Genomic DNA, 27582 nt, shown 5'->3' with positions numbered 1-27582 from the left:
TGTGAAGGTGTCAAGAAAATAGAGGAATACTTCAAAACAAAACATGTGATGAATTTCTTAATGGGATTAAATGATTCGTTTTCTCAAACTAGGGGACAAATATTGTTAATGGATCCATTACCAGCTATCAACCTTGTTTTCTCATTGGTGGCTCAAGAAGAAACAAAAATCAATTTCTAATGATACTCAAAACAACAATTCAATGGCATTTCTTGCTAAATCGAATAATCGCAAGCAAGTTTCAACCAATGTTCGCAGAGATCATCCTTTTTGTTCTAATTGCAAGATTCAAGGGCATACAATTGATAAGTGTTACAAAATACACGGTTGTCCACCTGGATACAATTCAAAAGGAAAAGTCAATCACACTGCTGCTGCTGTTGACCATGGTGAAAGTCAAACTAATCAGTCCTTAAATGATATGTTTCAAGGATTCACTCCAGCTCAATGCCAACACTTGATGTCTACTCTTTCAAATCACATGATATCTGTTAATCCAAATGAGGAGACTACTACAGGTAAATTCTTTTCTTTATCTGTTCATAATGGTAATCACTCTCAAGTTTGGGTTATAGATTCTGGTGCTACTCAACATATTTGTCATAATCTTGACATGTTCTTCAACAAAAGAAAGGTCAACAATTATATTGTGACTTTGCCAAATAAAATGGTTCTTCCAGTTCACATTATTGGGAATGTTAAAATTGATCATCTATTTGTTCTCAAAGATGTTTTATATGTTCCAACTTTCAATCTCAACCTGATATCAGTGAGCTCTCTTACAAAGGCACAACAATTGATGATCCAATTTACTTTTGATCATGCTTTCATTCAGGATACTCAGCTCAAGAAGATGATTGGCAGGGCTGACAAAGTGCATGATTTGTACATCTTGAATCAAGTTGGAGCATGTACAAATCAAAATATTAATGCAGTTTCATTAGATATATGGCATAAAAGATTAAGCCATCCTTCAAATAAACGAATTGTATCTGTTAAAGATCAATTGGATCATGTAGCTGTTAAAAATTCTTCTCAAATTCATTGTTCAGTTTGTCCTCTTGCTAAACAGAAGAAATTACCATTTGTTTCTATGAATCATATGTGTAATGAATCGTTTGATTTGATCCATTGTGATATATAGGGTCTGTTTCATATACCTAGTCCTCAAGGATTTCGTTATTTTGTAACAATTGTGGATGACTACACTAGATATACATGGATTTTTCTCATTAAAAACAAGTCAGATGTTCAACAAGTTATTCCAAGATTCTACAACATGATTTTTAATCAATTTAATAAGAGCATAAAGCAATCTCGTTCAGATAATGCAAAAGAATTGGATTCTCAATCTTTCTTTCATGAGAAAGGAATTTTACATCAACATTCATGTGTTGCTAGACCTAAACAAAATGCAGTTGTTGAACGCAAACACCAACATTTATTAAATGTTGCAAGGGCTCTAATGTTTCAAGCTACAGTATCAGATCAATTTTGGCATTAATGTGTTCTTACAGCTTCTTATCTCATCAATAGAACACCTTCTGAATTACTCAAGAATCAATCACCATATTTCAGATTGTATGGTAAACAACCAGAATATTTACATCTTCGAACTTTTGGTTGTCTTGCATGTAACATCCCAAGTTTTGTCATTTATAGTCCCTGGGGATAGAAGGGTGAAGCCATGAAACTCTAAGGGCTAAATTGCAATTATTGGGATCAGGAGGAGTACGCTGCGCGTACATAAGGGTACGTTAAGCGTACTAGGCGCGCCCTAGTACGCTGAGCGTACTCATGGCAGAAGGAAACCTTAATATTTAGGGTTTGGGGACTATATAAGAAACATTATGAGCATAAGACCCTCCCTTACCCCATCCTCCACTGCTTAGAGTCGCTTTCCCCAAACCTTAGCCACTTCCTTGAGTGTTTGAGCTTTTTGGGTGTTTCTTGAGTGTTTTAAGAAGAAGGTGTTGCATCAAGGAGTTGGAGAAGAAGATCAAGCTTGTAGATTTGAAGTTGGTTTGTGCCCTAGAAGCTCCAGAAGGTAAAAAGCTTGGAACTTTATTATTGTATGAGATAGATCTAGTCATTTTAGCTTTATGGAAGCATTCTTGTCCCAAAAGTCCCAAAAAGGTGCATGTTATGATTTGGACGAAATGAGCTGTCCTTTCAGACCTTAGAGGAGATCCTAAGTGATAAAAATGGTGTCCCAATAGCTAGATTTGTCTCATGCATTAAGTAGGAAGGTCTTAATGGATTAAGACCATGTGTTAAGAACTTTCTGGATGTCCAAAGTGATAAAGTTCGAGACTTTATAGTCCTATGGCACATTTGGTCGATGGATCTGGAGTTTGGGCTTAAGTGCTTAAGCCATTAAGCACTTATTAGGTTTTTGGTGAAACCCCGCGTACGCCCGACGTAAATCCAGTACGCCCAGCGTACTGGGTAAACTACCCCGATGGTGGTCAACTTCAGGACAAGTATGCCCCGCGTACCAGAGGAGTACGCCCCGCGTGCGTCCTCAGTTGGGCCTTTGACATTTGGGCTTCGGGTTTTGGGCTGTTTATGGACTAGTTGGATTTGGGCCTTTGCTGGACTTTATGAATATAATGTTTTGGGCCAAGTTTTGATAATGGATCTTGGAGTGAGGCCCAATTAGGGAGTTGGGCCCAATTTGGTAAATTGGGCCAATAATAGGTTTTGCTTAAGGGCTTTCAAGGTTATGATATTGGCATTGAGCCTTGGCCCAATAAAGAGAATAGACATGATGGATTGTGTGGACCCCTAGTCAAGATTGTTATCTTGTGTAATGACTTAATATTCACTATTTGGATAGTTCGGGATTTTTGGTGCGGCAACAATTCGGGAGTTCGATTTTTCGGTTTAGATTGGTATTGCGAGGTGAGTTATCCTCACTGTACTCATGGGCCTAAGGCACCAAGGCCGGCCCTTTGATTTGTTATTTGGAATTGTTACTATTGTGATATGTTAGCTCGGTATCCTGGTAGATAGGATGGTTAATTGCTAGTATGATCTGTTAGATCGGTATCCTGGTAGATAGGATGTTGTTATGCTTAGTGACCTACAGTTTGGTATGACTTTTTGTATGCTGGTAGGAGATTACTTGTTATATGTATACATGATGGATTGGTAGTTGAGGGTATTCCATCCCGAGGATGATAGGACCCTAGTATGTTGTCTTTATAGACTGTTATATGATTATCTGATATAGGTGCACATGCTTGATTGGTTATGGGGGGGGGGCATTCCAACCCGATGGTTGTGGGCTGAGAGTATTCCATCCCGTGGATGATTGGACTCGTAGTATGTGGGCATTCCAACCCGATGGTTGAGGGCATGGGGTATTCCAACCCGATGGTTGATTGGACCCATAGTATGTTGGAATTCCAACCCGATGGTTGAGGAGCCTGGGATATTCCATCCCGATGGATGATTGGACTCATAGTATCTGTTATATATGTATTATGTGTGGGCATTCCAACCGATGGTTGAGGGTCTGGGGTATTCCATCCCGATGGATGATTGGACCCATAGTATGTTGTCTGTTATTATATGTGTATTGTTATGTGTATGGGTATTTTGGGGGTAACTCACTAAGCCATTGAGCTTACAGTTTCAGTTTATTGTTTCAGGTTCTACGGATGACCGTGAGAAGGCGAAGGCGTGACCGTACACTTCCTTGATTGATGATTATGATTTCTGGGAACTCTGATGTTTAAACTATTTTGGAAACAAATTGTAATAATAGAATGCTTTTAAATGATTTAAAAAGTTTTAAATTGGCTCGGATTTTATGGATGTTACATTGCATATGTATCTACTCTCACTGCACAAAGAACAAAATTCAGTCCTAGAGCCACAACATGTGTTTTTATGGGGTATCCACTAGAGATGAAAGCATACAAATTCTTAAATTTAACATCTAATAAGATGTTTTATTCTCGTGATGCTGTTTTCCATGAAGATTTGTTTCCCTTTCAAGATGGTTCTATGCTCAATTCTAATGATCCTTTTTCTCATATTGTGGTGCCATTAGTTCTTTCAGATGAAAGTATTGAAAATCTCCAAGTTCCAAATATTACCAATCACACACCTGATAATCAAGATAATTAGCCAATTGTTGCAGAGGTTCAACAAATTCTTAGAAAGTCAACTCGACCACAAAGACAACCATCATATCTTCGAGATTTTCACTGTAATGCAGTTCAAAATACACATTGCTCTTATTTTATCCAAGATTATGTTTCTTATGACAAGCTTTCTTCTACACACAAAGCTTTTGTTATGAATGTTTTAGCTAATGTTGAGCCATCTTCATATGCTAAAGCAAGTCATTTTAAAGAATGGAGAGATGCCATGTCATCTGAATTGGCTGCTATGAAAGCAAATAACACTTGGACCATTATGCACTTATCTCATGGTAAAAATTCAGTTGGATGTCGTTGGGTATATAAAGTCAAATGTGGATCAAATGGTCAAGTGGAAAGACATAAAGCTCGTTTGGTGGCTAAGGGCTTTACACAGCAAGAAGGGGTTGATTTGTTTGATACTTATTCACCGGTGGCCAAGCTTGTCACTGTAAAGATGCTCCTTACTATAGCTGCTGCAAAGTCATGGGATTTAGTCTAATTGGACGTTAATAATTAATTTCTTAATGACACATTGCATGAGGAAGTCTACATGGATATTCCACCTGGTATTCATCTTTAAGGGGAACAATTACCAACAAATTCAAAGTCCAAGCTTGTGTGTAAACTTCACAAATCTATCTATGGGTTGAAACAGGCTTCACGACAATGGTTTGAGAAGTTTTCTCATTCCATGATTTCAGTTGGTTTTACTCAATCCAAATCAGATTATTAACTATTTCACAAAGGTCAAAATGAGAATTATGTTGCTTTGTTGGTGTATGTTGATGACATTATCATCACAGGTTCGTCTTCCATTGAAATTGCCAAGCTCAAGTTACAGTTAAGTCATGTTTTTAAACTCAAGGACTTAGGCAATTTGGGTTACTTTTTGGGATTGGAAGTAGCCAAATCATCTAAAGGAATTTTTTTGTCCCAAAGAAATTATACATTACAACTAATTGATGATGCTAGATTATTGGGTTCCAAACCAGTTAATACTCCAATGGATCCAAGGAAGCCTTTGAATGAATTTGATGGTACTCTTTTGGATGATCCTACTTCTTACAGACGTCTAATTGGAAGACTCATTTATCTCAACATAACTCGTCCAGATATTGCTTTTGCAGTACAACAATTGTCCCAGTTTATGTCGAATCCAAGAGATATTCACATGAATGCAGCTAAACATCTTCTGCGATATCTAAAACAAAGTCTTGGTCAAGGTGTTTTATTTTCCAAACAATCAAATTTCCAATTGAAGACTTTTTGTGATTTAGATTGGGGTCGATGTTTAGACACCAGAAGATCCATAACTGGGTTTTGTGTATTCTTAGGAGATTCATTGATCTCATGGCGATCCAAGAAACAACCCACTGTTTCTCGTTCCTCTGCAGAAGCAGAGTACAGGGCTATGACATCTACTTCGTGTGAATTGATATGGCTAAAACAGTTGCTAAAAGACTTCAATATTTCCCATAATGCCCCTGTATTGATGTTTTGTGATAATGATGTTGTTGTCAAGATTGCAACTAATCCCACGTTTCATGAACGTACTAAGCATATCGAGATAGATTGTCATTTTGTTCGCGAGAAAGTGCTTGACAAATCTATTAAACTCATGCCAATTCGATCAGCTTTTCAACTAGCTGATATGTTCACAAAACCGTTGCCTTCTACGAAGATTATACCTTTTATATCCAAGATGTTTCTCAAGAATATTTATTCTTCAGATACATCTTGAGGGGGAATATTAGAGAATGAGAAGGACATATTAGTAATTTTACAATACAATTTATTCTATTTACTGTTTTACTTTTGCTGTATATATAGAAAAGGGATGTAATCAGATTTAGTAATGAAGAATATTCTTTCTTTACATTTCTTGTTCATGTAATAAGAACAAATTTATCTATATTCGCCAAAATTAAGTCTCATTTAACCCAATTTATTTTTCTTTCATTAGTTTTGTCTCTTTAAAAAATTAATTTAATTGGATTGATTGGCTTCCAAATCCAATCACCAATATAAATTTCATGTAATTCCCTTGTTTTGTATAGTGCTTTGTTAAGCTTTTTTATATAAAATTCTCTCTCATTTTTTAAAGATGAATAGACTAATTTGAGAGTTTATCAATATAAGTATATTTTATCTTATTGTGGTTCTCAATTTGTTTTTTCTCTCTCCTTGGTTCTCGAATTCTTTTTCCTTTAAGTTCCAATTTCTATTATATATTTGTAGCCCGTGGGCATACAAGATTTTACTTAGATCATCATCGTGAGATAAGTTAATTATATAACAACTAAAAGCATTGATATCAAATCAGTCGATATGTCCGAGTGGTTAAGGAGATAGACTTGAAATCTATTGGGCTACGCCCGCGCAGGTTCGAACCCTGCTGTCGACGTTTTCTTGGTTGTAATTTTAAGCACTAATTAATTAATCTTTGATACTTCCAGAAATACCAATTTACCCCCTTCAACTTTCCAAATTTGCAGTTGTCCCATTTTAACTAACTTATTTTTTAGTTTTCCTTCATGATTAAGGTGTTTGTTTGAGAGGATGTTAGAATATCTTTATAGTCATTATTAAGGTGTTTTAAATATTTATAAATAATTGTAATATTTCATCCTTTTTTACATCAAAATAGAATTCACAGATGTTACAAATATTAAATTTGGTTTTCATTTCATTCTTGGCCATCTCTAACTTGGGACAATCACAGTGCCTTGTGATTCGTCATCTTTGTATACTGTTGATATTTCTACGATACACCCGACTTCATATTTTTGGTTCTTGGCTAACAAAATTCACAATTCTTACTGCTATAATACTGTTTGTTTGAGAGGATGTTAGAATGTTTAATACACTAAATTACATAAGTGATACATATGGACATATGGTTTCAAAACATCGTAAGTGTAGTCCATATATATATATATATATATATATATATATATATATATATATATATATATATATATATATACACAAATAGTCTTATGTGCCTTCAATTTCTTATGGTTTTGGTCTATGACCCATTTTAAAATGATATTTTTCTTTAATAAATTCAATATATTTTATTTATTTTTTAATTTGTATAAATATTAAAGTAAAAGGCCCACCACCATCTTCTCCTTTTTCCGTTATAAGGGTGACAATTGATGACAAGACACGAAACAAAATTGGTACGAAACTAAAATTTGAATTCATGTTCGTGTCGTGATCATGTCAAGTGTAAAGGAAACGACGTCGTATCGTATCGTGTTCGTGTTTAAAATTCGACACAAAATTGACAAGATTTAGCATTTGTTTGTCGTGTTTTTTGTGTCATGTATTAGACTTATAACTTAACAGAAGTTTATTTCTGTTAAATGTTCTGTTAGTTAGTAGTTAGTTGTGGCTCTGTTTAGATTCAATTAGGTTCATGTTAGATATAGAAGCGTAAATTAGTCTGTGTATATATGTTTTGTACAGTTCTTTCATTCAATCCAAGTAACAGATTTACTCTTTTCTCAAACTGTAAAATGGTATCAAAGCGTCTTCCGTTTTTGAAGATGATTCTCGTTTGAATCGTTTCTTTTGCAGATTCGATTCTCATTTGATTCAATCCTCTAATTTTCTTTGTGATTCATTACGATTACTCTGTGAATCGTTGATCTTTTCATTTTTCCCCTTTTTTGTTCTTCGATTTAACTCTCGTTTTTTTATCTGATCGATCATCATGGCTTCTAATGTCACAAATCGGATCAATACACAAGAAAATTCAGACGATCCTTATTTCATTCATCATTCTGATAGTCCAGGAACTATTCTCGTTTCTCAGATTCTTACTGGAGACAATTATAGTTCTTGGAGTCATGCTATGACGATCGCTCTATCAGTGAAGAATAAAATGGATTTCGTCGATGGAACTATTAATCAACCACCAGAAACTGATCTTGTTCGATTCAAATCCTTGTCCTGTAACAATAATATCATCATCTCATGGATTCTCAATTCAATTTCAAAAGAGATAGTAGCCTATGTGATATATCTCAAAACAGCAAAAGATATCTAGAAGGAGCTCAAAGATCGTTTCTAGCATGGCAATGGTCCCAGAATTTTTCAAATTAAGCGTGATATCATGAATATTACTCAAGGAGGAGACACTGTAAGCACATATTTCACCAAATTGAAAGTTCTATGGGAGGAATTGGCCAATTACAACATGCATTGTACCTGTGGTTTGTGCATTTGTGGTGGAGTTAAAGAAATTGAGCAAACTATGACTTTTCTGATGGAATTAAATGATGATTTCTCTCAAATTCGTGGTCAAATCTTGCTGATGGATCCTATTCCAAATGTTAATCGCATTTTTTCTCTAATCATTCAAGAAGAAAGACAGAGATCTGTAAGTAATACTCAGCTATCTCAATCTACTGTTGCTTTCAATGTTAGAGACGAAAATGGGGATTATAATAGGTCAAGATCTATTAATAACAATCAGTACAAAAGTTTCAAGTAGGCTCAACTGTACTGCACTTATTGCAAGAAATCTGGGCATACACAATAGGGATGAGATTTAGAACCGGAAAACCGGACCGGAACCGGAACCGTTAGAACCAGAATATATAGAACTGGTTCCGGTTCCGGGTTTAAAAATTGGCTTTATCCGGGTTACGGGTAATCCGGGTTTGGGTCCATCGGGTCCGGGTAAACCGGGTCTAAAAACCGGAACCACTCTTAGGGTCGAAACCAGTTTTTGTGAAACGCTTAAAAGATGCATATCTCATTCATTTCAACTCCGATTGACATACAGTTTTTTCCAACGTGTAGTTTAGAGTTTGTACATGATTTTGGATTATAAATTTGCCGTTTTTAGTTTTATATTCATTGACTTACAGTCCTCTAAAGTCGAGATATCAAAGCTGAAAGTTTTTAGTTTTTCATTTTTTTTGTATTTTGTGAATGTTTTAAAACATGCATATCTAATTCGTTTGAAGTCGGATTGACATGTGGTTTTTTCCAACTTGTAGTTTATAGTTTGTACATGAGTTTAGACTATAATTTTGTCATTTTTGGTTTAATATTCAATGATTTACAGTCCCCCGAAGTCGAGATATCAAAACTGAAAATTTTCAACTTTTCAGCTATTTGTTTTTGTACTTTGTATTCTGTGAAAATGTTAACACATGCATATTTCATTCGTTTACAGTCGAATTGACATGTGGTTTTTTCCAGAGTGTAGTTTAGAGTTTGTACATGATTTTAGACTATAATTTTCTCAATTTTGGTTTCATATTCAATGAGTTACAGTCCCCCAAAGTCGGGATATCAATATGAAAATTTTCAAAGTTCAACCCACTAAGTAGTAAGTAATTACCAAAACATTCCGGTTTTTCCGGTTCTAAACCCACTTTATCCGGTTCAAACCTACCCACTTTGATGTTTCCGGGTTTTCCGTTTCTAGACCCACTTTACCCGGTACCGTACCTGGAACCGAACCGGAACCGGTTCCTATATACCGGTCCGGTTTCCGGTTCAACAAAATCCCGTTAACCGGTTCCGGGTTTTCCGGGTCCGGGTCCATCCGGTCCGGGTTTGGACCCACTTTCATCCCTAATACACAAGAAAAATGTTACAGGTTGCATGGTTTTCCACCAGGTTTTAAGTTCACAAATGGGAACAATTTAAGAGTCAATTCCGTTTCAGCTGATCAATTGACTAACAATTCAGTTTCTGAATTTGCTGATGTTGTAACTGGACTTACTGATGAACAGTGTAAACAATTCATAGCCATGTTTTCAGGGAAATTAGCTTCTTCCAATGGTGTCTCCATACAAGATTTCAAAGCAAGTACTCATTACATTCTGAACTCCACATCTGGAAATTATAAATCCAATTTTTGGATCATAGATTCAGGAGCTACCAGGCACATATGTAATGATGAAAATCTTTTTATCAACACCCAAAAGGTTTTTAATACTCGGGTCAAATTGCCCAATCAAATGCTTATTGAAGTGCATTTAATGGGTAATTTGCAATTGAATGATAACCTAATTCTCAAAGATGTTCTTTATGTTCCCCAATTTGAGTTAAATCTCATTTCTGTCACATCATTAACCAAGGACGAAAATGTCATGGTTGCCCTTTATTATGATTATGCCATTATACAGCAGATGAGCAACAAGATGATGATTGGCAAGGGTAGTGTGAATGCAGGATTGTATCTGTTGGATCAAGAGTTGTAGATTGGTTCCATCAACAATGTTTCTATACAACAATGGCATCAAAGATTTGGGCATCCTTCAAATAAGAAACTTATGTGTCTTAGCAATGCGTTGTCCCTAAATAAGAAGATAGATAAACATGTTTGTTTGATTTGTCCATTAGCAAAGCAGAAACGATCTCCTTTTGTTTATAAAAACAATATTGCAAGTAAATCATTTGATCTAATTCATTGTGACATCTGGGGACCTTATCACATTGATTCATATCAGGGACATAGGTATTTTGTTACCATAGTTGATGATCATTCAAGATTCACATGGATCTATTTGATTAAACATAAATCAGAGGTCCAAAATATTATACCCAAGTTCTTTGCAATGATGTATGATTAAATATTAATTAAATAAAATAATTGTTATTTTATGTTATCTTTTTTGTGTCGTGTCGTGTTTGTCGTTTTTTAGTTCGTTCGTTTCATGTTAATTTAAAAAAACACGACATCGTGTCGTGTTGTGTTCGTGTTACATAAAATTTTGTCATGTCGTGTTGTGTTAGACAAAACCACGACACAACTGCCTGGTTGCCACCTCTATTCCATTATACTCCACCGCCGACATCCTTTTTCTGATCACGTCAACCTCCACGACCATCACCATTACCACTACCGTCAAAATCCAAGTCAAAGTCACATTAAAAGCGTTCTAAAAGACCAAATGGCTTCTAGCCCAACTGTATCAGGTGTCCCTTATTACCGGTCGAGGATTCAAATCCCGTCTGAGACATAAATGAAATTAGGAGTAATGTATGGGTAAGTTATATTTGTCGTTCAAAAATAGGCGTCCTCAAAGGCTGTATATGTATTTAAACACACAAATTAGGAATTATTAATCGTAGTTCACAAGCCTTTGTTTAAATTGTGTAACTGAAAATCAATTTTAGGTTAAGAAGTATTGTGTCAAAATTGTATCCGGTAGTAATATGCGTTGGCCTTTGAGTTGTGTACACTCCGGATAACCTAATCATCGAGCTTTTCAATGTGCTTTGAAAATGAGCTGTTTTTAACGGACTAAGTATAATCCAATTATCCAAGTCCAATAAACCAGTTCAAATGGTTTTTATATCGATTCAACCCGCGTTTTGAAGAAATCGTCTAACTCGATTCGGTCTGGAAATTGACAAAAAATCAATTGTTATTGAACCGTTCTCGTCTCCGACTCCCGAACGTCGGTTCAAACGATTTTTAAAACATTGAATTTCACATATAATCATCATATAGGCAACCAAATACTCTAAACGACATTTATCTTCCAAATACAAAAACAAAATAACTTTGTGATAAGTTTAATCAGTTGTAGTAGAGTAGACACAATATAAAAAGTTCCACATAATTATCTACAACAATAACACTACAACAAAAGGGGATCCACTACTCAACATTTCAAAGCAAGAGACCGATAATGACTACCACCATTTGAACACCGTTGCCTCGGCAACCGCCGTGTCCTCCTCCCCCACCCGCCAAGACTCTTCTCCAACGCCAACTCCCTACACTGCTCCGGTGGCGGCTGTGGGCGGCACAAGGGTTCTGCCGCCATCGACCGCCGCCTCCCTCTTCCACTCCTACCACCACCTTTCCTTTTCGATAAACTAGACTGCCAAAAAACACCCGTCCCAGAAAACGCGTCTTCAAATATCTGAAGATCTTCTGTAACTTCACGCCTCGATAAAGAAACAATATTTGGTAAAATATCTTTCTGAAAATCTTTCTTTTGTTTCCCCCTTTTTCCTTGTCCTTTTCGAGGTGTTCTTTTTAGCGACAAACTATTGTTTTCCTCTTCTTTTTTGTCTTCCATGATCACCGGTTTATAAAAATCATCATGATTTTCTTTCGAATCTTGAAGTTTTAATGTCATGTACTCGAAGTAATCCATTTCCTCACTCTTTTCAACAAAATTTTTCTCCAATTCCAAATCGTTCGTAATCACATCTGCAAACCACATCAAACTTTCTACCGGTTTTTCAGGATTTTCAGGCGGGTTAAAAGTTGAAATTGATATGATTGCTTCTGCTGCGATGTTCACAAGCTCCAGATCGGAATCCATGGCGGAAGGGTTTTCCGGCGAATTATGTGCCGGAGCTTCCGGCGAAGGTGGTGTTTCCGGCGCCGGAGGTGGAGCATCTTCTTCATCAAGAGACATGTTTAAATCAATATCATGTTTAACGTTCGATTCAAGTTTCGTGTCAATAATCGGGACACCAAGAATCATGGTAATTGTCCGGGAATCATCGAGTTTTACTTTCTTGAATTCGCGTGTTTCATGATCATCTGATGCCACGTCAGCTTTGTTGAAGAACTGGTGAGAATGATTCTGTAATGAATTCAAGTTGATATGATGAACGGTTGATTCTTTTCCTTTGGTCATCCAAAGGGGGAGCGATTGTTCATGTTTATTACGGTTTTGCCACTCTGAGTTTGTCATCGATCTTGAATTGCCTGAATCGAAGGACCCGAGCCAATGGTTTTGATGAACAGAGTTGATTTCGACACCAAATAACGTTTTTTTGGCAGATGAAATGCATTCAATAATCGGTTTGTTTAAATCGGCCAAATTAAACGGGTTTTTTTGGGTCAAATTTTGAAAAATTCCTATTTGTTGCTCATCAGCAGACGGTTGTAAATCAATCACTCGTCTTTCAGGAACACCGAGACTTTTCCCATTTCTAGAATTGAAAGGTCTAAAAGTCGAGCCCAAATGAGGAAAACTTGAGGCAAAAATACGTGTTTCTTTGGTTAGATTCATCAAATCTTGTTGTCTTTTGTACAGGCGATGAAGTTCTTGGAGCTGAAATGCAATAAAAAAAAAACAATAAATTTAAACATGGGTAAGTTCAAGAACATTATAAGACTCGTGGGTTTAAGAGAAAAGATGCTAAATTCTGAGCAAGATGATGAAATGCATAATAATGGTGAAAGTCAAGAAATTTAAACATGGGTATATTGACTATATTCAAGAACATTAGAAAGCTTGTTGCTTTAAGAGAAAAGATGCTAAAGTTGAGGAAGATAATGGCGAAAAAACACAATTTATAAATGGGTATGTTCAAGAACACTAAAATTTCATGGGTTTAAGAGAAAGGATGCTAATTTTTGAGCAAGATGATGAAATACATATAAATGGTGAAAAAAAAAGAAATTTAAACATGGGTATATTCAAGAACATTAGAAAGCTTGTTGCTTTAAGAGAACAAATGCTAAAATCTGAGCGAGATAGATTAAATGCATTAATGGTGAAAAAACACGAAATTTAAACATGGATATGTTCAAGAACACTAAATTTTTTGTGGGTTTAAGTGAAAAGATGCTAAATTTTGAGAAAGATAGATGAAATGCAAAATAATGGTGAAAAAAAAACAAGAACTTTAAACATGGGTACATTCAATAACATAAGAAAGCTTGTTGCTTTAAGAGAAAAGATGCTAAATTTCGAGAAAGATAGATGAAATACAAAATAATGGTGAAAAAACAAGAACTTTAAACATGGGTACATTCAAGAACATAAGAAAGCTTGTTGCTTTAAGAAAAAAAGATGCTAAATTTTGAGCAAGATAGTAGATGAAATGCAAGATATTGGTGAAAAAACACAAAATTTAAACATGGGTATGTTCAAGAACATTAAAAAACTTGTGGGTTTAAAAGAAAAAGATTTAGAAAATTGAGTATGATAGACTCAAAATCAGACCTGATGTTTGAAGATTGATTCATGCTTCAAGATAGTTTGCCTAATCTGTTCTTTAGCGTATCCATCTATGGTTTGTGTTGTTAGAAAGTAGTTATAATGGTGACTGTTTGTGGGGCCAGAGATCTTGTGAGTTTTGTCATCGTGATATGGATTCCAAATATCATTATGAAAACCATTGTTGAGATCTATCATTGAACTTGGGAAATATGTCTTGGATTCTACTTTGGCTCCCATTTCTTCTGCAATTAGATCAAGAACAAACCGATTTGTAAATTAACCTTCTTCTCTTTTGTGAAAATGGTAAAAGAATACTATAATCAATTTGAGACAAACTTTAAGCATCATCTTTGCAAAAAGATCAAGTACATAGCATTTTCAACCACCATTTGTGAAAAAAAGTAAAAGAAAGTAATGCAAATGAGCAATTTTGTTTATTACAAAACATATTGAGTATGATGATTCCTTTTCCTTATGCAAACTACAGCGTACTTTTGACATTTTAACAAAAAATATTCTTGGCTTGTTACAGTGGAAAATCAAGTGATACAAATTGGAGAACTGAGGAACACACACGAACACCAATGAAAACAGTAGTTTAAAAAATCAACTATAAGCATTCAACAAATCGAGATGAAGGCTAATAGAAACCTAAATCGGATCAAAGACAGATTTCATATACAGTTAATTCAATCGTAAAACAGTAAGAATCAATCAATACATAAAAAAGTAATTAGGAGATTAGAGAAGAATCTACCTCGTACTTTTTGTATTTGGGTCTCTGGTAAATCGTAAGAATTCTGAACTCGAAGAATCGATTTTCGTCAGAATTTCCAAAATTGGAAGAAAAAAATCAAACAACTCCGACAATCGAGCTTTCTCGTGAGTTCCATGAAACTAAACAGCCATGAAAAAGATAAAAAAGAAGAAATCTCCGATCGGCTGGGCCACTTTTTTCTGATCAACAGATACGGAAACAAGATAGAGAGAGGAAGAGATCCCAGATAAGAAAGATAGATCCCTATCTTCGCTCTTTCTCTCTCAAAATCTGTTTGGGTTTCTCTCTCTAGAAATTAAGAAGCCATCGGAAGAAGACTGACTTGAAGTTTGTCAATCTGTCGTCTTCTTTGATATTTAATGGCACGTATATTGTTGTGATTCGATCACTCATTGATTTTCCCATTTGGCAAATGTAATCTAGAAAAAGAATTTGGGAATTGGGTCTGGGGTTTTGGGCAAAAGTAGATTTATTTAGATAATCTATAATATATATATAGAGAGAGAGAAAGATACATATGTATGTATCTCTCTCTACATGTCACCTATCATTCATTAGTTTTAGATTCCTTCGCCACATCTTTTATGTTTTTTAGTGTGAAGAAGAATTTATTGACGTTTAGTATTTTTAATTGATATTTTCTTCATATGTTGTTGTCCAAAAGAATTAAATTATACGCTACAGATATCATTTGAAAAAATTGTAAAAATGGCCCTTATAATTACTCAAAAAATTGTCATTTAAGTCCAAAATATTTTGGAGTGACACTATCATAAACCTGTTTTTTATTGTGATTTGAATTTGCTTGAAAAAACTCTATTACCTTTGTTATTTTATTTTTCTATTTTTTAAATATTTTATTTAAAAAAGAAAAAAACAAAAAAAATCACCCCCTTCTTTATTCCAAAACTTTCGGTTGCTGGAAAATTCACCTAGCTCCGACGAACACACACACTCTCTCTCTCTCTCTCAAAATCTGATATAAAATAACACAAATATAAACCTGATTCATCGCAAACACATACACCGATGAACCCAGATGATTAAACACATGAGATTGAACCAAATTAATACATCTCTCCCCCCCCCCTCTCTCTCTTTCTCATTATATATATATATATATATATATATATATATATATATATATATATATATATATATATATATATATATATATATTCTCTCTCTCTATCCCTCTCTCTCTCTCTCCATGATTCTTTAAACACAATAACATGTTCAAGATCTCATTCGTACAAAACCCATAAAGTCAATATGTGACATCCCCTATTTTTCAGAACCAATTAAAACATTTTCTTTACGCTTTATAAAATTGAGATTCAAAAAATTCCTAGATAAACAAAACATTTTTGAGATAACCAAAAATTATTTCATTTATTTAAAACCTTGAGGATGTCATCGTTCATATCCAAACATATATTACAGTGTATTTATATTAAAAGGTCATGAAACTACTTATTACAGGCATATCTCTTTATTCCACTCAGCATCCTAACTAGACCTCGACAACCTTACATTCGCTACATATGATGCATAAAATGAGTGGGTCAAGTTTGGGAAAACCTGGTGAGATGCATTAGGTTTTCAAGCCCATAATAATTTAATGATAATAAATAATATTATTCCTGCAAACAACGATGTCAAATCTATATATATATATATATATATATATATATATATATATATATATATATATATATATATATATATATATATATATATATATATATATATGACCTAAGATCAACTACCCAACCCAACCGACCGTCATAGATCCTAAAGCAACGATTCTATGGAGGAACCACCCAACGTGATGAATCATTTGAGTAACTATTTGACTACACAGCTAAAGGTGTCCTTGGCCAATGTAACTCATATAAACGCAATTAATGTTCAGAGATTTGATAAATATGGTATCCCATTTTATTTACGTCCATGGATTATAAGTCCATGCTAGGATCGTAATTCACTAGACTACTTTAGTCAAGTGTTGTCATCTACTCTGGTCGATGACCTAGACATACTTGCTAGTTGTCTTATCTGGACCCACCATTTCTGGTCATCCAAGAAAGATGAGGAATATGAAACTACACTATCTGGTCTCACACTCTACCCCATAATAAGATCTATCTAATTTCCAACTTATTGGGAACTAAATACCTTTTACATGTCCTAATTTAACTAATCCGGACTTATGCAAAACGGCAATATATGTCAAATATGGTTCCTAATCCAATAGTATTATCATATTTATACAAGTAGCACACAATACATATAATACAAATAAACACTTAATGTTGCTTATAGATAATACTTTTGATTTAATATTATGTTCTTGATAGTAACTACACACTCACCTGATAAAAGTGTATGCCGATAGGTGAATCGGGTAGAGCTTCCCCTTACACCTTTTCCAAAAGACCTAGATGTAAATAATGATAAGTCTTAGTCTAATTTCATACTTCATGGAACCATTATCCTAAGGGTTTCAGATTCCTCAACAATCCCAATGTCTACTTCAAGACCTATCAAGTAAGGATCAACCAGGCAGGACATTCCGGAGGTAGGAACATTTCGGCATATAGCCTTTCTAAAATCAAACATCCAAGCCAACGTGACCATTCTAGGCACCTTTCCTGTAAGTAGATCAATCAGTATAACAACTTGTGATCATTGGTAAATGTAACGTCCCAAAATATGACCCAAAAATTTCCTTTTTAATTTAGATAAAACAGTATTCCAAAATCATCATTAATACAATCAGAGTGAAAATAAGTGTATCAAACATCATATCAATCAGAGTATATCACAAAAGCGGAACTACACGGTGTGTGCGATGCAGCCATCCCGAGCTCTTCCCTCTAGAACTAGAAGTACCTGAAACATAAACTGAAAACCATAAGCACAAAACTTAGGAGTTCCCCAAACTACCTCATACCATACATAATAAATCACATACTGGGCCCCCGTCCTACATTGAGCCCCTCCCTCCATCAAGCCCCACTCGGTATACAAATTTGTTTTTGCTTGGCATCAAGCCCCGTTCGGTATACAAATTTGTTATTCTTAGCCCCTCCTGATATCATTCCCCACCCACTATACACATACAATATATATCACATAATCATGCTAACACATACAATGATCATAACACAGTATCATACGATTCGATCATCGGGCCTCGGCTCGCATCGAGCCCCGCTCGATATACATAGCAGCACATAACACATGAAAGGGTCATGCAATGTGACAACTGGAAGTTCTGGCTCAATCAAAGTCAACAAGTCAGCAAAAATCAAACAAGTCAATGAAGGTTAAGTGATTAGGACCCAAAGCATTATGATTTCGGTTGGTACCTGGACCGAAATCACTAGGTGATCTCGGTGGTACCATGACCAAAATCACTAGGTGATCTCGGTGGTGCCATGACCGAAATCACTTGGTGATCTTGGTGGTACCATGACCGAAATCACTTGGTAATCTCGGTGGTGCTAGGCCGAAATCACCATGTGATTTCAGTGGTGCTGCAACGTGATTGGTGGATCTTTTCTGTGACATCCCCATTTTCATGACCAGAAAAGACCGATTTTGTTTATGCTTTATAAAAATCAGAGTACCTCTTTTAATAAAAATGTTGCGGAATTTGTTCCCAGAAAAACATGATAAATACGTTATCAAAGCATTTCCGAAGAAATGTATTTTTATTCATTTTCAAAACATTTGGGATGTCATCGTCAATACAGAAACATAAGCATAAACAGAACTTACATTCATTTACACTAGTGATTTACATCTCTTTTAAATCTCTCAGTGTAAAGTAGCTTCATATCGACACCTGTGATAGAAATAAGATAGAGTGGGTCAGGTTGGGAAACCTGGTGAGTACATAGGGTTTTCAACCCACAATAATATAATTATTATGTTTAATCATCAAAAAATTAACCCAATTACCCATCCCCATTATCTTCTTTACTCTTAAGGATTTACCCTGAGAATTAGCTATTCCTCGTTCATTCTCTTTTAAGGATTATCCTAAGGAATAGGCACGAAATCCATCGTTGCTAGGATTTACTAAATAGGCACTAAATCCATAGTTGCCAGGGTTTGCTCATCAGGCACTAAATCCATAGTTGCAGGGTTATCTCATTTATCGACAGTATCGTTTCCGAGAATCCACTCGCAATACATGTCAATGGGTTTTTATCTCGTTTATCGACAGTATCGTTTCCGAGAATCCACTCGCAATACATGGCAATGGGTTTTTAGAGTACAGATAGTGAATACACAGTTCAAATAACACCTACAGGTTGCGAGTACAGATTGAGCCAACACTTGGGTAAAAGGCTTCTCTCATGGTTCACCTCTCACCTTTTATCTCATGGTCTATATCACCTCTCATCATTTTATTTTTTTTGTCATACAACAACTATTTCATCTACCCATGTTTTACCCAACACATTTTGTAGATATAAAATACATATACAGTTTAAATCATTTAAAACATGTATAAAAATCTTTCACTCAGCATAGACGGAAAGTATACAGACAATAGGCACACACAACATGTAATTTATATTAAATACTTCATATCTATGTGTAAGATGAAAGTAACTATGCACTCACTTGATAAGGTGGTGACTCGGTACTCGAGCAGGGCTTCGTTATCTCAAAACAATTTTTCCCTTGACAAAACCTAGTATCAATACCACTAGGGTTTAGTCTAATGTTAACCGCGACTAATTAATAGTCTAGCTATTATTACTATTATATAAGTGTTAAACAACACTCTATATAACTCATAATAATAGCCCAAATAATTATTTTAAGGTCTTAATAATATTACTATATTGAAACATAAGTTATACTAAAGATAGGGTAGGCATAGCTCACTTACAGCGGGTTTTTTTTCTCAAAACCGGGCTTCGCTTGGAGCAGTGTTTCCAAGCCGAAAGGCTCTTTTCTCGGAGCCGTCGGGTGCTCCAGGGCTTCCACCTCGTGCTAGGGAGTTACCCTAGGCTTTGGGGGGTTTTGGGGCTTAGAGAGATGTTCTAGAGAGAGAAAGAAGGGATTGAAGGGGTGAGGAATGAGCTTCACCCAGCACCTCTATTTATAGGCTTCCTGGGACATCACCACGTCGTGGTGCCACTCACCACGTCGTGGTGTTGCGTAGGCTCCAAGGTTTCGCCTGGTGCTGACACGTGGCATCGCACACAGGGTGGAAATCAGCCGATTTTCAAAAATTCATAACTTTCGCATACGAGCTCCGTTTTCGACGTTCTTTATATCCACACGTAGGTAAAAACAAGATCTACAACTTTCATTTAGACTTCGTCGGCTAATTCTCGAACGATCTTAAATTTAAAAGTACGAGGAGATTATACTGTTAAATGTCCGCGTAAAATTCATAACTTCTTCATACGGAATCCGTTTTCGTCTGTCTTTTTACCGTTGAGTTCCTATTAATGAGATCTTCAACTCTCATTTAGGCCGTGTAGGCCAAAAACCGCTCGATCTAAAATTCGAGTTTCGGGTCATGCACTTCTATGTCAAATATTAGAAAATTCATAACTTCCTCATACGAAGTCAGATTTGGGCATTCTTTTTTGTATGTTCTCGGTTTAACGTATACTACAACTTTTGTTTAGATTACTAAGGCTAAAAGTCTCTTTATCGTAAATTCACTATTTACGCTTCGTGGTGTCGTGCCGGTTTTGCCGAAAAACTTCGACGAGTCATAATTTCTTCGTTATAACTCGGATTTCGGCGTTCTTTATATGTACAGAACCCTTGAGACATATTCTACAACTTGGTTAAGATTATTTATTCTAAATAATCTTTTATCGAAAAGTCGTTTTCGACCCCCCTATTATCTCTAAATTGACTAGCCCGGATCTACGGGCGTTACTGTAACGCCCGTAGATCCGGGCTAGTCAATTTAGAGATAATAGGGGTCGAAAACGACTTTTCGAAAAAATATTATTTAGAATAAATAATCTTAACCAAGTGTTAGTATATGTTACAAGGGTTTCGTACATATAAAGAACGCCGAAATCCGAGTTATAACGAAAAAGTTATGACCCGTCGAAGTTTCGCAACGGAACCAACGCGACACCGGGAAGCGTAAATAGTGAATTTACAATAGAGCGACTTTAGCCTTAGCAACCTAAACAAAAGTCGTAGAATACGTTAAACAGAGAGTGTCCATCAAAAGAACGCCCAAATCTGACTTCGTATGAGGAAGTTATGATTTTTCGAAGTTTCGGCTTAACAGTATACAACCCGAAGTTCGAATATTAGATCGAACGGTTTTTAGCCGACACAACCTAAACGAGAATTAAAGATCTCATTAATAGTAGCGTAACGATAAAAAGACAGACGAAAACGGACGTCGGATGAAGGAGTTATGAATTTTTAACGGACCAATCCTGTCCCGGCCTGTTAAAAATATAACTTTTAAAATAAAGTCAAAATTAGCCGACGGAGTCTAAAAGAAAGTTGTAGAGTACATTCCCACCTACGTGTGGATATAAAGAACGTCGAAAATGGAGCTCGTATGAGGAAGATACGAATTTTTGAAGTTGGAACTCGAAAATGTGAAGCCTGTTGCGAGATTGACGACGTGGCTGCATCTGGACCATCGATCACTGATTGGAGGAACCGCTTCGGATCGCGACACGTAGCCTCGCATTACGCCCCGGGTCCTAGGTTGAGTACACCCCGCGTACTCCGGTCTTATCCGGGTCCGATGCACGTGCGAGACAGCTGGATGCGAGCTGGCAGCCTCATCCGAAGCTACGCCCAACGTACCACCGAAGTCTGGCACTATAAATAGAGGTGCGAAGTGCTCCGATTTCTCACACCAAAAATATCTTCTCTCTCTAAAGCCCCAAACCCCCCCTAAACCCTAGGGAACCCCCTAGCACTCGAAGGAAGCCCCGAGGCTCCCGGAGTCCCGAGAAAAAGGGTCTTTCGGTTCTGAAACGCTGCTCCAAGCGAAGCCCGGTTATCGAGAAAACCCGCTGTAAATGAGCTACGCCTATGCTATTTTTAATATATCTTTTAAATAATTATAGTAACATTATTAAGACCTTAAAATAATTATTTGGGCTATTATTATGATTTATATAAGAGTGTTGTTTAACGCTTATATAATAGTAATAATAGCTAGGCTATTAATTAGTCGCGGTTAACGTTAGACTAAACCCTAGTGGTATTGATACTAGGTTTTGTCAAGGGAAATTTTTTTTGAGATAATGAAACGCTGTCTGAGTTCAGAATCACCACCTTAACAAGTGAGTGCATAGTTACTTTCATCTTACACATAGATATGAAGTATTTTATATAAATTACGTGCTATATGTGTATATTATCTGTATACTTTCTATCTATGCTGGAGGAACGATTTTATACAAGTTTTATATGATTTAAACTGTATATGTATTTATATCTACATAATATGTTGGGTAAAACATAGGTAGATGAAATATGAGTTGGATGATGAGTTGAGAGGTGATATAGACCATGAGGTAAGGGTGAGAGGTGGACGATGTGAGAAGCCTTTTTCCCAAATGATGTCCCCGTCATCTAGCAGAGTATGGATGACAACCACGGACTATTCTAGACAGTCCAGTGGAACACTAGCAGGCTCGCAACCTGTAGGTGTTGTGAACGATGTGTTCACCCGGCGCACTCTAAACCCTGGCGATCATGCAGACTTGGTGCCTAAACCTTGGCGATCATGCAGACTTGGTGCCAAAACCCTGGCAACTATGCGGACTTAGTGCCTGTTGTATAAACCCTGACGACTATGCAGACTTAGTGCCTAAACCCTGGCGACTATGCGAACTTAGTGCCTGTTGTATAAATCCTGGCGACTATGCAGACTTAGTGCCTAAACCCCGGTGACGATGGACTTCGTGCCGATTCCTTAGGATGATCCTTAGGAATGAATGAACGAGGAATAGTTGATTCTCAGGGTAGATCCTTAAGAGTAAAGAAGATAATGGGGATGGGTAATTGGGTAATTGGGTTGATTGTTTGATGTTTAAACATAATAATTATATTATTGTGGGTTGAAAACCCTATGTACTCACCAGGTTTCCCAACCTGACCTACTCCAGCTTATTTCTATCACAGGTGTCGATATGAAGTTACATTACACTGAGAGATTTAAAAGAGATGTAGATCACTAGAGTAAATGAATGTAAGTTCTGTTTATGCTTATGTTTCTGTATTGACGATGACATCCCAAATGTTTTAAAAATGAATAAAAATATATTTCTTCGGAAATTCTTTGATAATGTATTTATCATGTTTTACTGGGAACAAATTCCGCAACACTTTTATTACTCTGATTTTTAAACAAAGCATAAACAAAATCGGTCTTTTCTGGCCGTGAAAAGGGAGATGTCACAGTTACATTTTCCCAACGTGATATATTGCACAATTCAATGCAAACGTCCACTTCAACCCATCCTCTGTTTCCCATATATAGCTTCGGCCAATAACTCCTCCAACACCCTTCGCATTTCAACGTTTTTCTCCACTTTTTCTCTCAAGATCAAGTTCAACCTTCCACGGATTATTTTCCAAGTTTGGTTCCTAGAATTTTTGGATAATACCATCTTCAAAGAGTTTTTCAACCACCTTCAAGTACTCTAAGTTTGAAGATCTTCACCATCACCTCTTTAACCAACCACAATCACACTCAAGGTGAGTTCATACCCCCTACATTTTTCGAGACTTTCCATGTTTTAGGGGGGATACAAGTAAAACACAAGAAAACTTACGTTAAAACCCAATGTCTAAATACGTTTTCTTACTTTTTGCGAGAAAAATGCTAAATACATGAAATAGCTTTACAACCAAACTTGTGAACTTTTACATGCAAAGTTTTGATAAAAACATAAACCTATGAAAAACAAGGACAAACACGCTATGTTATATATATATATATATATATATATATATATATATATATATATATATATATATATATATATATATATATATATATATATATATATATATAGGGAGGGCTCATGCGAAAACACATATATTTTGTGAAAATGAAAAGAACCTAGTAGGATTTGACACCTCACCCACATATAATTTTTAAATTATAATTTACAAGAAGGTTAAAAGGGTATAATTGTAATTTTAAAAACTTCCTGATTTGTAACTTCTATAATCGGTTATATCCATCTAAGAAACCGTAAGTTGGTTTGTTTCTACATAATTATATGTGCATTAGTTATGCCTATTACGATTCCTACATAAAAACTATTTAATTATGTTGAAATTATCCTTTTCCGTTTAATCATAATTTTTTAGAAATTTGTCTTCTTAAATCTTTACTTTTTGCTTCTATTTTTCTAGCTCGATCTTAATCTTTTCAAACACTTATTAGAATATCATTTCTTTATATAACACTTAACTTAAACATAATTTCAAAGAACATAACACCAAATTTGATTTATCCAATGAAATTTTACATTGTCGGTGATAGGAATAAATAACAATACAAAAGGCCATTCTTTCATGGTTAACACAAATTAAAAAAAACTATAAAAAAAATAAACACAGTAAATAAATATATATTAGCAAAGGCCCCATCATGCATTAACCAGTCCAGCCTGCAACAATTGCATAAAGATCCCCATCACCATTTATTTCCTCAAGGTTTGCATGATGTACTCAACATAAAGATCCCTACAACCAAGACAAAATCAACATTTTTATCAACAGTTAATCAATCATGCAATAAATAAAAATTATAAATATACATAATTACTAGGTTCAGTTTGGAATCTTCTTGGATATGGGGTTTTATCACCTCCAAGTGATGGCCTAATATAGTGATTTCCCATATCCGTATTTCCCAAATCGTTATAAACATCCTAATCATAGATTCGATCTGATAGCTTTCTGATTCCATCTCCATCACCTCTTAAATCTTTAAGGTCATTTTGTCTTAAAGACTTTAATCCTAATGGAGTTTCATTAGGCAGATATGGTTGCAAATAGGAAAAAAGAATGTTATAGTTTTGATCAATGAAAGCGAAAGCTTGGAATCCAAATTGGGTATCTTTTTAAGACCAGTAATATTCAAATTATGATAAGTCATCGGATGGAAACTTAAGGTTCGACTTTGAAAGTTTGAATCTTGACATTTTTGATTCGGATGGAAATTGGATTCTTTTGTTGCTAGTTTTTTCAAGTTGAATAATAACGAGCTAAATAATCAAGATTTGACTTGGAATGTAAGTGGGAAAAGTGTTGAATTTACCTGACTAGAGAAGAAAATTATGGGTTTTCAATGATCTTTGGTGGATTGAACCCAAGAATTACAGGGGAAATGAACAGGACCACATGCAAATCCTTCAATGGTAATAGTCTCCAAGAAGAACTCGCTTTGGTGTTTATTGGTAATGGCGATTGCTCCAGGTGTTCCAAATTCTGAACCCACCAAGATATCAGCGGTGTAATTAACCCTTTCGGTTTTTAGATTTGATTTCTTTGACCAATCTTTAATCGCAGCTTCTTTGCTTTTCTTTGGAGCTCTTGTTTCTTCAAGATCAAATATTGAAACAAAAGAATATTAGAAAGTTAATAAGGTAATCTAGTAAGAGAGAATGAAAAACCAATTTGAGAGCATTCTTTCTTAATCATTTTGGCGATGATTTGTAATGATAAGATTCTTAGAGGCATTTCATCGAACAGTTGGCTTACATGGATCAATATGGTTGTTGTAAAGCTATAAAACAACAATTCTCCCGATTTGATCAGTCAAAGCATCTATTTTATTGACAACTGTCTCGGTAAAATCCCCCTTCCTCTTGTTACTAACAGTCAACATAGCTCTCACCTTAAACGTGACCGACTTTTTAATTCTCACAATTTTAACCAAATCTTCACTGATGGCCACCACCACCCCAGACTCGTTGTTCTAACACTTTTCTTCAATCGACTTGACCTCGACCTCGTTTTATCAAGCAGAAACCTAACACTAACAGGGTTTATAGAAAATTGAACCCCTTTCTGGTGACCTAGAAATGGTGATTTATCCACCATAGAATAGCTCGTGATGTCCTTTACAAGTGCCATCTTAATTCTAGTTTATTCTGGATGAAACTGAAATGAGTTTTCTTAATCAACAAAGACAAATAGGGAAAAACAGAGTTTGGTGGATATGAAAGAATATGCTTTGGGGATCCAACATATATATACACACAAAGGAATGAGAAAAGTGGAGATGATAATGAAATCACCGACCAATCATTTCCCCATCCGGATTTCCCAAATCGTTACAAACATCCTAATCATAGATTTGATCCAAAGACCTTCTGATGGAGTTTCACTAGATAGATATGGCTGCAGATATGAAAAAAAATGATGGGGCTGATTAATAAAATCGAAAGCATGAAAAGTGAATCGTGATTATACTTGCTTTTTATTATAAAAAGGGAAGTGATTCGTATACAACAGTTTTTTGCCATACACAACAATTTATGCATTATAGAGTTGTACAATACAACATTTTAAAGCATCAATTGTAGTGTATGGAGAAAAATTGTTGTGTACAAATCAGTTCCCTTATAAAAATATTACAAATATTGCTTATAGTTCTTATTAATCACGACAAAGTCCTGCCCAATTCTCTCTTCAATAACAGGTGTAATCATTTCAAGCATCCAATTCGCAGGATTGTACACTAAGATCCCATTCATACCGTGCAATACTCGTATACACCAAAAAAGAAAACATTTTTATTATTTTCTAAAAGCCAGTTCACCAATTTCACATAATTAAAGCAGTGAGGGAGAAAGAACGAAGAAAGAAGAGAACCATAGAAGAGAATTAGACCCGTAGAGAAAACTGGTGGTGCCGAAAACAAAGAAAAAACTAAAAAGAGAACCATAGAAGAGAATTAGAACTATAGAGAGAACTGGTGGTGCCGATAGACGGCGGTAGCAAGCGACGGTAGTGAACGTCGACTATAGCCAGCGGCGGTCACGTGGACTATAGTCGCGAAGGGCGGTGGAGCAGGACAATGTCGTTTAACGCATCACGAATGAAGGCTTTCGTTTGATTTCAGAAGCCATGATTGGAGACGGTGCATTGGTCGAAGGGGTCTAGCGGTGGTGGAAGACTGGAAGTGGAGACTAACTTTGAAGACCGACGATAAATGGAGGTGTCATTTGATTTCACTTTTCATAATTAACTCCGTGCAATCAGGAACATGGCACAGTTACATTCTTTGTAACCGTATATAAAAAATAAAATTTACCAATTTCTCCCTAATTCTATTATGTAATCAATAATTAATTTTAAATTGTTTGTAATAAATAAACACACGTGGCACATTTTGATATGTTCTTTCATTTTCACAAATTATTTATATTTTCGCCAGAACCTACTTATATATATATATATATATATATATATATATATATATATATATATATATATAGGATACAAATTTAATTTCTATAATAAACTATGTAAGTATAGTTTATGAGACTTTATCACATTTGAAACATGTTCAGCAAGGTGCATAATTATATAAAAATACATATATAATTATTTCATTCCATATTACTTTTATCATGGTAAAATGATAACATTAAATGCAAAGGTTTTACATGTCAACGAAGCATTTTTATAAGCTATAATAAGTATAGTT

The 27582-nt window shown here is 35.5% G+C and overlaps 2 protein-coding genes, 1 non-coding gene and 1 pseudogene across 5 annotated transcripts; 2 read left to right on the top strand and 2 right to left on the bottom strand.

Annotated features, from left to right (window-relative positions):
* The first annotated feature begins 3954 nt into the window (after positions 1-3954).
* On the top strand, positions 3955-4653 carry LOC145106926 (putative mitochondrial protein AtMg00820). Its single transcript, XM_079043840.1, has 2 exons — positions 3955-4075; positions 4322-4653. The coding sequence occupies exons 1-2, from the start codon at positions 3955-3957 to the stop codon at positions 4651-4653; spliced, it is 453 nt and encodes a 150-aa protein (XP_078899966.1).
* A 1823-nt stretch (positions 4654-6476) lies between these two features.
* TRNAS-UGA (transfer RNA serine (anticodon UGA)) lies at positions 6477-6558 on the top strand. The gene has a single exon. It is a non-coding gene; the product is annotated as a tRNA-Ser (tRNA).
* Positions 6559-11649: 5091 nt separating this feature from the next.
* On the bottom strand, positions 11650-15370 carry LOC145109275 (uncharacterized). 3 transcript variants are annotated; one of them, XM_079046425.1, is made up of 3 exons: positions 14859-15370; positions 14105-14340; positions 11650-13207 (listed from the first exon to the last, which is right to left on the bottom strand). In XM_079046425.1, the coding sequence occupies exons 2-3, from the start codon at positions 14336-14338 to the stop codon at positions 11795-11797; spliced, it is 1647 nt and encodes a 548-aa protein (XP_078902551.1). In that variant the 5' UTR covers positions 14339-14340; positions 14859-15370; the 3' UTR covers positions 11650-11794. The 3 variants fall into 3 exon arrangements, with proteins under 3 accessions (XP_078902551.1, XP_078902550.1, XP_078902549.1); XM_079046424.1 differs by having other exon boundaries at positions 14105-14343; positions 14866-15370; XM_079046423.1 differs by having other exon boundaries at positions 14105-14343; positions 14859-15369.
* Positions 15371-24796: 9426 nt separating this feature from the next.
* Positions 24797-26003, bottom strand: LOC145106925 (lipoxygenase 1, chloroplastic-like; annotated as a pseudogene).
* Between the last annotated feature and the right edge of the window lie 1579 nt (positions 26004-27582).

This window comes from Lactuca virosa, chromosome 4 (assembly GCF_052849685.1).
Source record: "Lactuca virosa cultivar CGN04683 chromosome 4, Lactuca_virosa_CGN04683_v6, whole genome shotgun sequence".
NCBI classification, from domain to species: domain Eukaryota; kingdom Viridiplantae; phylum Streptophyta; class Magnoliopsida; order Asterales; family Asteraceae; genus Lactuca; species Lactuca virosa.
Note: the sequence above shows the minus strand (reverse complement) of the source record. Positions and strands in the feature narration are given on the sequence as shown.